Source organism: Pavona decussata, unplaced genomic scaffold (genome assembly GCF_977016875.1).
Source record: "Pavona decussata unplaced genomic scaffold, jaPavDecu1.1 SCAFFOLD_269, whole genome shotgun sequence".
In the NCBI taxonomy this organism is placed as follows: Eukaryota; Metazoa; Cnidaria; class Anthozoa; order Scleractinia; family Agariciidae; genus Pavona; species Pavona decussata.
Genome location: NW_028145671.1, coordinates 424288 through 437714, shown reverse-complemented (window position 1 = coordinate 437714; position 13427 = coordinate 424288). Strand labels below are relative to the sequence as shown.

General features: G+C 39.5%; 1 protein-coding gene and 1 pseudogene across 2 annotated transcripts; one reads left to right on the top strand and one right to left on the bottom strand.

Moving 5' to 3' along the window:
• Positions 1 to 935: 935 nt before the first annotated feature.
• On the bottom strand, positions 936 to 5136 carry LOC146455827 (uncharacterized). Its single transcript, XM_085093814.1, has 2 exons — positions 4978 to 5136; positions 936 to 1690 (listed from the first exon to the last, which is right to left on the bottom strand). The coding sequence occupies exons 1-2, from the start codon at positions 5106 to 5108 to the stop codon at positions 1183 to 1185; spliced, it is 639 nt and encodes a 212-aa protein (XP_084949940.1). The 5' UTR covers positions 5109 to 5136; the 3' UTR covers positions 936 to 1182.
• Positions 5137 to 5261: 125 nt separating this feature from the next.
• On the top strand, positions 5262 to 12704 carry LOC146455826 (tetratricopeptide repeat protein 28-like; annotated as a pseudogene). The gene is made up of 3 exons (XR_014858937.1): positions 5262 to 5639; positions 7726 to 10507; positions 11205 to 12704. The product of XR_014858937.1 is annotated as a tetratricopeptide repeat protein 28-like (transcript).
• The last annotated feature ends 723 nt before the right edge of the window (positions 12705 to 13427 follow it).

Sequence of the window (13427 nt, the reverse complement as noted above, 5' to 3'; positions counted from 1 at the left end):
ATAGCCAACTTGGCGCTACGCGCCTTGTTGGCTATCTATCATCTCATATCCAACGCGCGCTCGTGGAATAATTGTTAATTATACATGTACATTGTATCATAATTATTTGGGATCAACGCAGAGTAAATTGCAATGCATGTAATAAAAAATGCAAGGAGCTGCAAAAACTGAGAAGAGACTGGGGAGAGGAGCCTTCTTTCTCCGCTCTCCTCGCATTTGTTTCCATTGCAATTTTCTTTGCACTGCAGCTCTCCGTTTTCTGAACACCTGGAACCTAGAAGTTGGTGAGCGCCAAAACCGAGTGCTACTTTGATCAATAGGCTGATTTAGCAACAGAACGAGAACGTCATTTGAGGACGCGAGATGTCGCGAAATAGTCTGGACGCGAGTCTTTTTCGACTATATATGGGCATTCTTGATGCGCGCGCCGTTGTCAACTGACGTTCCCGTTCTGTTGCTAAATCAGCCTAATATAATCTGTGTGAAGGATTTTCTGGGGGTTTGAAAGTCAATTTTGTGTATCTTGCAAAAAGGCTTCACAGTGGGGTATAGAGCAAGGAGAAAGATTGGCAAGCAGACCAACCTCTTTGCCCAATAGTACACTTGGGAGCCTGTTCACAGGCTAATTTTGTGGTGGTGTGGGGGCTTGGTGTTTGTCTGGTTTTATTAGCTGGTGACAATTTGTAGAGATTTTTTTTTACAAAAAACTATAGAATTTCTTTTGGGAGAAAGGAGGTTAGCACCTTTTGGAGGGTAATAACTGTTGCCTTTCTTACATAGGGGCAGCAGTGGTGTTGATTACTTCACACCTTTCCATCGTAACCCTCAACAGTTGTTTTAGTGTTGGAAATGCAGCTACCATGTACCAATACAAAATCAAAATGAGCATACTTTTTAAGACAGGACCTCATTCTGACCAAACTCAACAACTTCACTGAATTATAGCAAATATGTGTATTTATGAAATGAATAAATTTGCTATAGCCTGACACTAAAGCAATAATAGTGTTAAATAAAATGTCATCAACTTTAAATTAAAGGACTCTGTCAAAGTTCAATAGAATCAATTCAAATTTCAAGGGATTTACATGTAGCTGAAGAAAAAAGACCCTGCAAGATGCAATAGATCAAGAGAATGACAATGATTTGACTGATACAAATTCAAACACAAGGACGTTTTTGCTATGTGTACATCATTTCAGCCATGGCTGACATAGGTTTGGGAAAATAAAGCAACTGATCAAAATAGGATGCCAGTTCCTCTGGTGTGGTATCATCAAAGTTTTTCCTTTGAACACTTGAACACTGCAACCGTCTGTGTTGTCTACCGCAACCAACAGCAATTTCTGCGCTTGACTGAGGAAGCTTCTTTCCAGCTTTGGATCCTGTACTTGCACTTAATTTACTTTTACTAGCAACCGGCTTGCTGTAGTCTAGTTCACTGTCACTATGTGACTCCCTATGGTGTCCAGAAACTTTGTCAGTCCTTAATTCAAGACTCATTTTACGTTTTCTTCGCCTTATTCTGAGTGTATGATGATTCCTGTAGATTGCAGTTGAAGCTCGTTGCTTATTCTTGTAAGTGAACACTGGCTCTCGAAGGATTCTTCTAACATTCTGCCTGCCTTCCCTGTCTCCACTCTTTGAATTGTCAAGGGTTACTCCTCTTGCTTTCCTGTGAAGTCTTTTCCTATAGAGAAGTAAACAATAGGTCAAAAAATTTAGAAACTTGGCCTTGCTTACAGACGAGTATAGCCATTAATTAAATAAAAACTGAGAATACCAAAATTTAAATTGTAGAACAGTCATTTATTGCGCCAGCACCAATTGGATTTCAGTTCATGCTAAGAAAAATCACTGAAAAGACCAATTTTTAAATTGTAATTTAAGAATGCTAGGGGTTTAAACAGGCCATCGGCAAGTACTGGAAGACTACATCTGGTCAGGATAGTTCAAATTTTGATGATACGTTTTATGGATAAATAAAGCTGGTTGAAATTTTGAAAGCAGCTGTGTTCACAGACAGTCAATTTGCCCTGTGCCCAGTGAAACTCAGTGGACTTTCACATTGAAAAATATACTTGTAACGGTATACAGTACAACGAAGCCTGGAGAAGTCCTTCTCACAATCAGTCAATTTGCTCATTACCATTTCTTTAATGAAACCCCTGAAATACCAAATTAAGAAAGTGGAAAGTGGATAATCACTTTCTAAGTTTCTATACATATGCCTGTAAAATCCGTGGGGCAATTTGCAAATAATTATAAGAGTCCGGAATTGATCGTGCAACTCTTAACACATCTGAAGACGAAAAGAAAGCAATTAAGGGTTAATATTTAAGTGCCCTTGTGTCCCACTCTGCTCAACTTTCATCTTTTTAGAATTTACATTTTAAATTAATTAAAAAGGACAAATGAAAAAACGAATCTTCTTTTGGCCCAAGTGGGGTTTAAACCAGACACCTTTAGCATAGGAATGCTGCACTTTATATACAGTGTATAATAATCACTTGCATCACACAGACCTGGCTTGCTTTGTCAAAGTTTACTATTGCATCATTGCTTTATAGCATCAAACCATCCAGGGCCATGGCACAACATTTATTTTAACACCCAGGGGTTGAATATTTCAGATATTGACTCATACATGAATTACACAAACTTCTGTAACTCTGATTCCCATACAAGAAACACTGTTAATGTGTTCCTTGTTCCAGTTCATAGTCATGGGCAAGTGCCATGAAGGAGCTCATTGTACATGTATACAGTACCGCTCAAAAGTAAGTTACCACCCTCTCGCGAGACGCGATTCTCGTCTCGCGATACGAGATTCTCGTCTCGCGATACGAGATTCTCGTCTCGCGATACGAGACTCTCGTCTCGAGAGACGAGAAACTCGTCTCGCGAGAGGGTGAAAAAATTGTAAGTACATTTACTTAGGCTTGACTTTTCTCGCAAGAGTTTCGCGAGAATATCAAGTTGAGTGTCGGTGTTGTTGATACGGCAGGACGCCCTTGTCACGCAGCAAGCTGAATTATGGAGTTCGGTCGCAAGCTTATCGATCGTGAACCAGGTTGCAAACAAAATCGAGCTTGCTTTGTTAAGCGACTTGATCCAGGACTTAATGTGTTTGTATATACACTGTACTTTGTGATTTATTACAGAGCGATTCAACGATGTAAGCGAACGACGGCTGCAAAGATAAGCGAACTGATCAATTTGTCATTGCGCATTTATTCGGAGGTGGCACGTTGGGTTATCGGAGCTAATAAATTTGCAGAACCTAATAAAGCGTCTTCGTGTAGAAGAGATTGTAAATGCTGTGTATGTTATTATATCTTTTATTCTCTCAGGGATTTAGAAAAAAAAAAAAAACCCACAAACACATACACTTTATAGAGCTGATGATGACCAGTTAGACTGTTGCGGCCTCTGTTGTACGTGCGCTAGAGATTATTTGCGTATTGCGCGGTAACCTTTGGCATCTTGCCGTTGTCGATATGCAAATTCGGTGCACGATAAACTGAAATCAATTCTGAACTAGAACTACGCATTTTATGCTAGCTCTTCAACAACGTTTCTGTTTTCGATTTTCTTTATACACAACTTTGTTTTTTCTTGGCAGAAAAAGCCTTTGCAACCGCAAAGAAGTTCGATTCAATAGCAGTTTGCAAAGCACGATACATGTACATGTATGCAAATTCGAACCGCAGTGAAATTGAAAAACATTGTAAGTGTCAGGGTTATTATTTCAAAAAACTGTTTAATAGATACAGGCACAGAAGTTGACTTTAATAAGGCTGGGATTTTTTTATGTAGGAAATTGTGTGTGCGGGAAAGTTTCAATTGCAAATTGATATGTCGGCGAGCTCGCTATAACGAAACCTTCGAAGTGACGGAAGAAATAAATCATCTCTTACACTGTGCGCGAATCGAAACCTTTGAACTGAATGAAGACAAAATTGTTTCGAATCACATAAGCTCTGATAATGCGAACTTACTTGTCGACGGAATCAACCACCATTGGCACAGGCCGTTTTAAAAACGGCATACAGTGTAAATAAAAGCAACACAAGACAAGTGCGCGAGAAATTCAGTCGTAAGTTCTTCTCGCGAGAAACTCGGTAATATTCCAAAATTTCCGCTTCAGTAATTCTCGCGAGACGAGACTCTCGTATCGCGAGACGAGGCTCTCGTCTCTCGATACGAGATTCTCGTCTCGCGATACGAGATTCTCGTCTCGCGAGAAACGAGACGAGACTGGTAACTTACTTTTGAGCGGTACTGTAACTATATGAAAGTGTTGACTCAGCAAAGGTATCAATGTTTTAATTGTTGACTGTATTCAGTACTCAAAATTTGCAAATGTTGGTAATTTAAAAGAAAATGACAAAACAAGATACAGCATTAAAAGCTATCCGATTTTTGTCTCAGTCCTTCCTGAATTGAAGTCGCTTCAACTTTGCTTAACTCACATTTACAAAGCTACAGAACGTCACGTCTAATTATAAACATTCCTGTCGTCTTTATAATTAAATCTCCAACAGTTTATGGAATATACTGATCAGAATAAGACTATGGTCGTAAAATGAATTGTAGCAGTGGACTTGTGAATATAGTACAACAAATCTTCAGACCTTACTCCTTACTTCTAAAAAGGCGTACGATTCAGCTTCCTCCGTTGACTGACTGAATGAAATAGTCAATCTTACAGGAAGCTTTAAAGCTTATGAGGTTTTATACACAACGATCGAATTGGAAAGGCTTTCAAGATCACGCAATCATACTAAAAAATAAGAATAAGGCTGCCAAGTTAAAGCCTAATTTTGCCTAATTTGGATCGGTATAATGCGAGTAAAAGACATATTTTGATTTGTATTTAACAAAGCTCGTTTCAGTTAACCGTACAGTTCGATTAATAGCGACCATAAAAGATAAATTTTAAGAACAACAGGATCGAATTCATAAGCTACTTACGGTCCATTATCCACCCTGAGTTTCTTAAAAATCGCTCGAAGATCTTTTTCCGAGCCTTTTAGCTTGTGCCCGCAGATTTGGACTTGACTTTCACAATCTTCGTTCAGAGAGTCGCCATCTTTCTCGGCCATGTTGTGTTTTGTTGGCAAGCACGTTTCTACTTATGACGTCACCTCAGGGGACAAAGGACTAGGGAGGGTAGGGTAGGGTTCTTTGGCTCTGGACCGGTCAAAATAAGTTGAAGTAATTTTCAATGAACACAGACGCCAAAGAGTATTCTTACCTCGTACCCGTGGACAATTGGACAACTTTTCATTAAACGACCTCGCCGACCTCGCCTAGTTCTTGGGCCTCTCGCGTTACGTAACTCGCCTCGAAGCTGTTACGGCCGATTCTTCAAAACACATCCTAGGAGACTGGCACGGGCAGATAGTGAGGACGAGGACAAAGCCGGGGGAGTGGAAGGGGGGGGGGGGGGGTGATTCCGAGGTGATTGCGGGAAAAAGTGATATTTGCATAGAGAACGAGACAATTCTTTTTTCTTGAAACAATTTTCACCCCTATCCCCTCTCCCCTAGTCCAATAAAATAACGGTCCGTCCCTTGGTGCACTGCGACGCTCGCCCAAGCCTTTTTGGTTGCAGAAAGTGAAAGCAGTCTACGGTAAGTACACTGAGTCATCTCGTTTACTTTTTTTGGTATGGCTTTGATTTACACCAGTTAAAAATAGAGCTAACATTTGTTTTGCCCGAAGCTGAAGCGGAAGTAGCTAGTTGTGTAGTGACGTTGGTTCGTTTCGGTAGATTATCTGCTCGGAACGTCTTAACCATGTAACAATCCAAGAAATTCGGACTAAATTATGATCCGGCAAAACATCAAGTATACTGTAGAGAAATGTCACCTCAAACATTCGAAACAAACATTGGAAAATTAATGCCTTTTACAGCAAGTGACTGACTGCGCGAACACTTGATCGATGAGATCAGATTGTGTTATAGTCACAAACTTATGCCCTTCGAAAGGCTATTTTAGTTCGCGAAGGACTCTCACTCTCATTAACTATGCATTTATTTAAAGAGTATAATATGCACTAACCGTGGCGACTGATTTCGACAATATGCAAGATATTCATGAAAACTGGTCTTTATTAAATACATTATCAATGCTATCGGCGTAGTTATAATTATACCCGTGACCTCTTGAAGATTAAATTTCCCGGCGTTCGAGAGATCCTTGTTTCAAAAAACGATATTTTTGACAGTACAGCGAATTGCCGTAAATAGATATACAGCTTTCAAAGAAGCACGATATTGAATGCATGGGTAAAACTACTTTCGTCACGGATATGGAATTTCAGGAGTTCATAGACTGAACAGAGGTCAACTTAATTGCATAGTATTGAGATGAGTTCCAAGTTCTACTCTGTAGTTTAAGAAACGAGATAACTTTCAAGAAGTCTTAAAATCAATAAGCGAGCCAGCAAGACCACTGCAACAAAGCAAGAAAACTGCCTCCGCTAGAAGAAGGAGATGTTGTACATGAGACCGTTCACACTTAATAGGAAGACATGGGAAAGGGCAACAGTCTCAAAGAGACTTGATAAGCGTTCTAACCAAGTCACAAAAGAATATTAAACATATAGACGGAATAGAGTTGATCTTCGAAAGACAAAAGAAATTGCCCAACCTAAACACAAGAACGTAAATGCAAACACTCTTAAAATGCTGAGGGAGTAAAAGACAGTCTGATTAAGAAGCAAACTTTATCTGATGCAACTCTTACAAGTTTCAAGTTCGTACTTGTGTTTTTGTTTATTGTAATTGTTTGATCCAGCATTACTTTGAGTTTCTCAAAGGAGAGAGGATGTTACGTAATGTAATAGGACACCGTCAGTGTGTACAGTTCTCACGCTGAGTGACCCTCCATGTGTGTTGTTATTTTAACCTGTCATTCAGTTGAATAAAGCCAGCTGAATAGCTTTTGACATTTCGGACTATTCAGAACTGTTTTAAGTCACGAGTATATACGATAACAAATAAAGTATCCACTTCTGTGGTCTGTAATCTAAAATGTTCAAAATAAAATTTAAGGATGGATGAAATTAGCTTGTCTAACAAATAGTCTGAAGTTTACTGCATATGCTCTCACGCATTGCACGCAAATAAATTTTTTACTTTTTGCGTTTAAATAGATAGGGCTTCGCGATTAGAATTAATTTGAAAAACATCGTCGTTTAAATCAGTTCACGAATCGAAAACCATTCTTAAATATCCGTAGCTTCAAAATCACTGAGCAATGTTCATGTTACAAAATGGTTGTGTAAATGTTGTACCTTTCAATTGTACTCATTCCATCAGTTTCTACATCAGCCACCATGTTTTAAAGCTGAGCACTCTTGAGCCATCCTCGGAGACCCAGGGACAGTTAGTGGGGTAAAAGGGATTTTCGTGGGCCAAAGTTTACTATTATAGGTTCTCATAGCAAACTTTCGTCAACGAAAATCCCTTTTACCCCACTAACTGCCCCTGGGTCTTCGAAGATGTTCTTGAGCGCGCTCGGCCGATTGTCGCTCTGCATCAAAGCTCACTCAAACGCCAAGTGGCCGTTTCACCGCCCATTCTTTTCTCTGCCCTGAGAAATCTGACGTCGTTATTAGCCGCATTTTGAAAACACGATAGCCCCTCAACACTCGTTTGCAAGTAAAGAAAACACCTGCAGACTACTTTTGTTTTCTTTCTCTGGTTTCTAGTTAAGACCGTCATGGACAACACAGAGGAAATTATGTGGACCGTCTATATTGGTAGCCACGTTGCCTGTTTTCTTCTCAATACAAGTCGAGTTCTTCAAGCTACTGAGTTGTGCCAGGAATGTCTGATTCTCCTAAACACAACAGCCAAAGAAAAAGTAGTCGAATTAGCCTACATGGACATATACGTTTTGTTGTGTACGGCATATTTCCTTCTTAACGATCACACAAGTGCGATAGAATGCGGTAAAAAACTCCTGGGCTTTCTTCACCGTCTTGGTTTAAGAGCCGAAGAAGGCCAGGCGACCTCTCGACAAGCACAATTATATCAAGTTCAGAGCAAATTTACAGACGCAATAGGGCTCTATAAGAGAGCAATAAGCATCATGATAGAAACAGGAGACAACAAGGGAGAGGCTTTGTGCTACCGAAACCTTTCTATTGTCTATCTTTCTCTCGATGAATATGGAAAGGCAAAAGAATATCAAAAAAAAGCACTTGCGATAAAAAAAGAAATTGGCGATAAACAAGGAGAAGCGATGTGTTATAGAATCCTTGGAATTGTGTCTCAATCTCTCGGTGAATATGAAAAAGCTGAGGTGATATCAAAGCAAAGCACTTGCGATAGCAAAAGAAATTGGCGACAAACAAGTGGAAGCCGCGTGTTATGGAAACCTTGGAAATGTGTCTCACTCTCTAGGTGAATGTGAAAAAGCTGAAGAATATGAAAGGAAAGCACTTGCGATAAGAAAAGAAATTGGCGACAAGCGAGGAGAAACCAATAGTTATGTAAACCTTGGAATTGTGTTTGAATCTCTCGGTGAATATGAAAAAGCTGAAGAATACCAAAGCAAAGCACTTGCGATAGCAAAAGAAATTGGCGACAAACAAGTGGAAGCCGCGTGTTATGGAAACCTTGGAATTGTGTCCCAATCTCTCGGTGAATATGGGAAAGCCGAGGAATGTCAAAAGAAAGCACTTGCAATAACAAAAGAAATTGGCGACAAAAAATCAGAAGCCGCGTGTTATAGAAACCTTGCAATTGTGTCTCAATCTCGCGGTGAATATGCAATTACTACAGAATATCTGAACAACGCACTTGCGATAAACAGAGAGATTGGCGCCAAACAAGGAGAAGCTAAATGTTATGGAGACCTAGGAACTTTGTTTCGTTTTCTTGGTAAACATCGTGAGGCTAAAACCTATCATGAGAAGGCACTTGCCATGAGCAGAGAGATTGGTGACATACAGGCAGAGGCTGACTTGTACCTTCAGCTGGTATGGGATGCCATGTGGTTAGAAGAAAATAAAGAATCTCAACAAGTCGTTTCGAACCTCCATGCAAGCATAAACAAATGCGAGAAAATGCGAAGTTTTCTCGGACGTAACGACCAATTTAAGATATCATTTTTAGAAATGCACAGTCTTTCCTATCATTTACTCAGCACACTGCTTTGCTTTAGAGGAAAGGAGAAAGAAGCTCTTTGTGTTCTAGAACTTGGACGAGCTAGGGCTCTGGCAGACTTAATCTCAGGTCAGTATTCTCCTCAACAACAAATATCGGTCAACCCGCCGTCATGGGCTGATATTGAAATGACCGTGAAGAAACAAAGTAACTGCAGCTGTCCGGCTATACATTTCATATTTTAACCAATATATGTTTTGGTGGGTCCTTAAAGGAAACAAACCAATACATTTTCGTATGACATGTTTTGTTAACAAGGGATTGGAAAGATATCTTCATCGAATTTTAAGTGAGGAAAGCTTTCGAAGGTTTAATGTTCTCCCAGAACACTGCGAAGACCGATCGTTGTCGTTTTTGAAAGCCAGCGACTCTACACGTAAACCATCCGAGGAAGGAAGCTTGAGAGTTAACTTCCCAGTAGAGGTAGAGGAAGAGGAAAACCTGGAACACCTTCCCACCTTAGCCGAGCGTTACCGAATGATCATCGCTCCTGTGGCTGACTTTCTTCACCAATCTGAACTGTTGATTGTTCCTGATCGCGTCTTGTACAAAGTTCCATTTGCAGCTTTAATGGATGAAAGTGGAAATTACTTATCAGAGGCTTACAGGATCCGTATTGTACCTTCTTTGACGACTCTCGGGGTCATTCGTGACAGTCCAGCAGATTATCACAGTCAGACCGGAGCACTGATAGTGGGCGATCCAGACGTTAGAGACGTGTATTATAAGGGAAGTCTTGGGAACCTTTGCAGTTTGCCCTCTGCTAAAGAAGAAGCAGAGATGATCGGAACACTGATCAGAGCTGAGCCTTTGTTAGGGAAGGAAGCTACTAAGGAAGCGGTTCTTCAGAACATACACTCTGTAAGTCTGATTCATTTTGCTGCTCATGGTGATGCTGAAAGAGGAGAAAATTGCTCTTGCTCCTGAAAGCTCAATTAAGCCGGGGACTGCAACTGAGAAAGACTACCTGTTGACAATGGCTGATATTTCACAAGTTCAACTGCGTGCAAAACTTGTAGTACTTAGTTGCTGCCACAGCGCACGAGGACATGTTAAAGCTGAGGGAGTTGTTGGCATCGCTCGAGCTTTCTTAGGATCCGGTGCACGCTCAGTGTTGGTGGCCTTGTGGGCCATACCAGATGAAACAACAAAGTAATTGATGAGTCGTTTCTATAAGCACCTTGTTCGTGGGGAAAGTGCCAGTGAATCTCTTTACCAGGCCATGAAGTGGATGAGAAATAACGGTTATCCTGATGTGAGAGACTGGGCCCCTTTCATGCTGATTGGAGATAACGTGACGTTTGATTTTGGAAAATAAAGGTTAGTTTTACCATGCATTGAATTATGTTATTGGGAGTGTTGAATGCATTTCTCAAGAAAACTCACCCGGCCCATTCTGTCGGAAACGCTTATATTTTTGTAACAGGAGACTAAAGGTACCGATTGTTATTGGACTATTCTTATTCCGATTTTAACAACTTCGTAACGGAATGAACGACAATTGAAAAAAAATAACGCAAGTTTTCGTTCATTCTCCTTTTGAGAGCAAATGAAAAGAATAAGATACTTATTCGGTTTATTCTAACAACGGAATAGGTACCAAAAGAACACTATTAGTAGATATACTTAATACTCCTTTTCCAGAGTTCCTATATGTAAGGCCATTTTGGTGCTGAATAATGCGTGTGGGAGACCCAGAAAATAAACGTCAGACATTCCAGTCCAGTTGTTGACTTTCGTGACTTTTTAATTTGTTCATCTCTCGTCCTACTTAGGTTGTTATTTAGGTTCTATGTTTTGATGTATACCGAGAAAAATCAGTATTGAATTTTTAGAAACTGAAAGTCGACTAATGAACCAGTTCAATAAGTTTGTGCTTTTGTCATCAGACTAGCTGTTCGTTTAGAAAACAACGATCGTTATTCCTTCCCCATTTGTTAGCTATTCGCAAGGCTGTAGAATTATGTCCGAAAAACGCAGATCATAACACTGACCCTTAAATCCGCTTTTTTATCAGATGCAGGTGTCCTACCTTGTCCGAGGAATACCTGACGGATTGGAACTTGGGAAGAAGACATCCGGACATTTAACAGTAAACAAAAGTGGGCTTTGATTACTCAACACTCGGACTGAAGGCATTAATCAGACTCTTCTTTAATACTTAGAATTTAAGTTCGTTGTCTGTTGGGACAGTATAATTAGTGATCTGCCTCAAAAGCTGGTGAGTAGGCAGCGTAGCTTGGCCAGCATGAAATAGATAATCGTTTCTTTAGATTCAAGAACAAACTATTTTACAATCACAGGATGAGTTTATGCACGTTCTAAACCAAGGGACTGAGATACTGTCAAAAAAAAATCTCGTGGAAGGCAGACCCTCCATAAAAAATCAACAGGGGCAATCGTCTAGAATGGGTTTGTAATTTGGTGCTGCTGGTATTTAGAGTTCTCAAAATTTGCACATTGGAAGTTACTGTTTCTATATCTCACAAGGTATAAACAAGTTAGCGGCAGTCGGCTTTTTTTAAACTTACACAAGTGAATGTGTTTGTTTATCATCAATCATGCGAAAACAAAAGGAGGTTGAGGCTGTAAATATCGAAAGAACGTCTCTTACCAATATCAAATACAGGAAGCACAAAAAGCATTTTGTAAATATATGTCAAATTTGATTTGATGCTCCTTTGGAATTCCGACGTTGGTGCAATCATCTTCAGATCAGAGTACACACAGACTGATATATTCAGTTCGTCGTTAGTAGATTTGTACGTTCTGTATTAAATTCTCAGTTTACTTAGATTTTTTGTAAATATCGAATAATGCAGTTTTATTTCATAAGAAATCAAATTAGTGTAGATTTCGAAGTACATGGTTTAATTTTTGCTAAACTTTTTAAAAAGAAAGGCATTTTGTATATATGACATTTTGTATATATGTCAAGTTTCTTACGATGCAGTCTATCAAGGTGCTAGAGCATGGTTTACTGACCACTCATATTAATAAGCTGCAACGCGTGGAAAATGCAGCTGCTAGGCTGATTTGTTTAACTCCGCGCTTTAGTCATGTTACTCCTGTGTTATCAGTTTCTTTACATTGGCTACCAGTCAAATTTAGAATTGATTTGAAGATTTTAATAATTACTTTTAAGGCCATACATGGCCAAACACCTGGTTACATTTGTAATCTCGTTAATGTTAGGAATTTCTCCACGTATGGTCTTCGCTCAAATTCTGAACTTTTGTTAGTACCACCATCCACGAAAACGAAGAAGACACTCGGTGACAGGGCTTTTACTGCTGCGGCACCATCACTATGGAATAAACTGCCGAGTGCAATAAGGGACGAGGACAATCTTAAACGTTTTAAGTCCAAATTGAAGACATTTTTATTTAGAATTGCTTACAATATGAATAGCTTTTGATGTAAGAATTATAAATAACTATTTTTAATTAATTATATTAAGTAATTTTAATTAATTATTTTAAGTTGTAAGGCGCATTTGATCATATCCGCATGTGAATTTAGGCCATAGAAATATTAATTATTATTAATTATTAAGTTCCTAAATAAAATGGGTTCTGGAAACAAAGACATCTCATTAACGTTCTTTGTTATGCTGTTTTCATTAGTTCCGTCGTATTCCCTCTGTTAAACGCTTTCCCTCAAATAAACTCCCCTTTAGTACTAAATAAACACCTCTCATTAGAGAAGCCATCGAGATACAGTGCCAGGGCCTCATACTCAATCGACACAGCGGTTACGAACCACTAGCGGTCTTTTGAAAATTTTGTCACGTGACTCACACCACCTCAAGCCACGTGACATAAATACCGTTCTTATTTACTTGAAAAAGATTTCGCGAAGGAATCGACAGCTTGTAACGCTTTAATTTTCCTTTCCTATGTAGTAATGTTATTTATTTAGTCAGTAAAGAATGTGGAATGCAACACTTGGGTTCGGCTACTGCAAGATTTTGTTTAGGATTCAATAAGCATAAAATCGCACGCTAGACTCGTGACTGATGAAGCCGGCCTGTTTGACAAAGAGGGACAATGTTAGGCATACCGGCTAAGGTGCATTAAACCTTACGGTTTAAATGATAGTGACTTCTTCTTTAGCCAGAATTCGAACGGCGGACAGCTAGAGTGCGCAGACAGTATTTTTTAGGTTTCTTATATTTCGCTGTGGTGATGTAAAATTCGAGGCATATTTTCAGAGGAGTCAACAACTTGCCACGACTGAA

What these genes read in the sequence shown, in the direction of transcription:
- LOC146455827 (XM_085093814.1), bottom strand. Translation starts at nt 5,108, where the DNA reads ATGGCCGAGAAAGATGGCGACTCTCTGAACGAAGATTGTGAAAGTCAA. An exon ending in CTCAGGGTGGATAATGGACC is followed by an intron (nt 1,691 to 4,977) that starts GTAAGTAGCTTA and finishes ACTTCTCTATAG; the next exon opens with GAAAAGACTTCACAGGAAAG.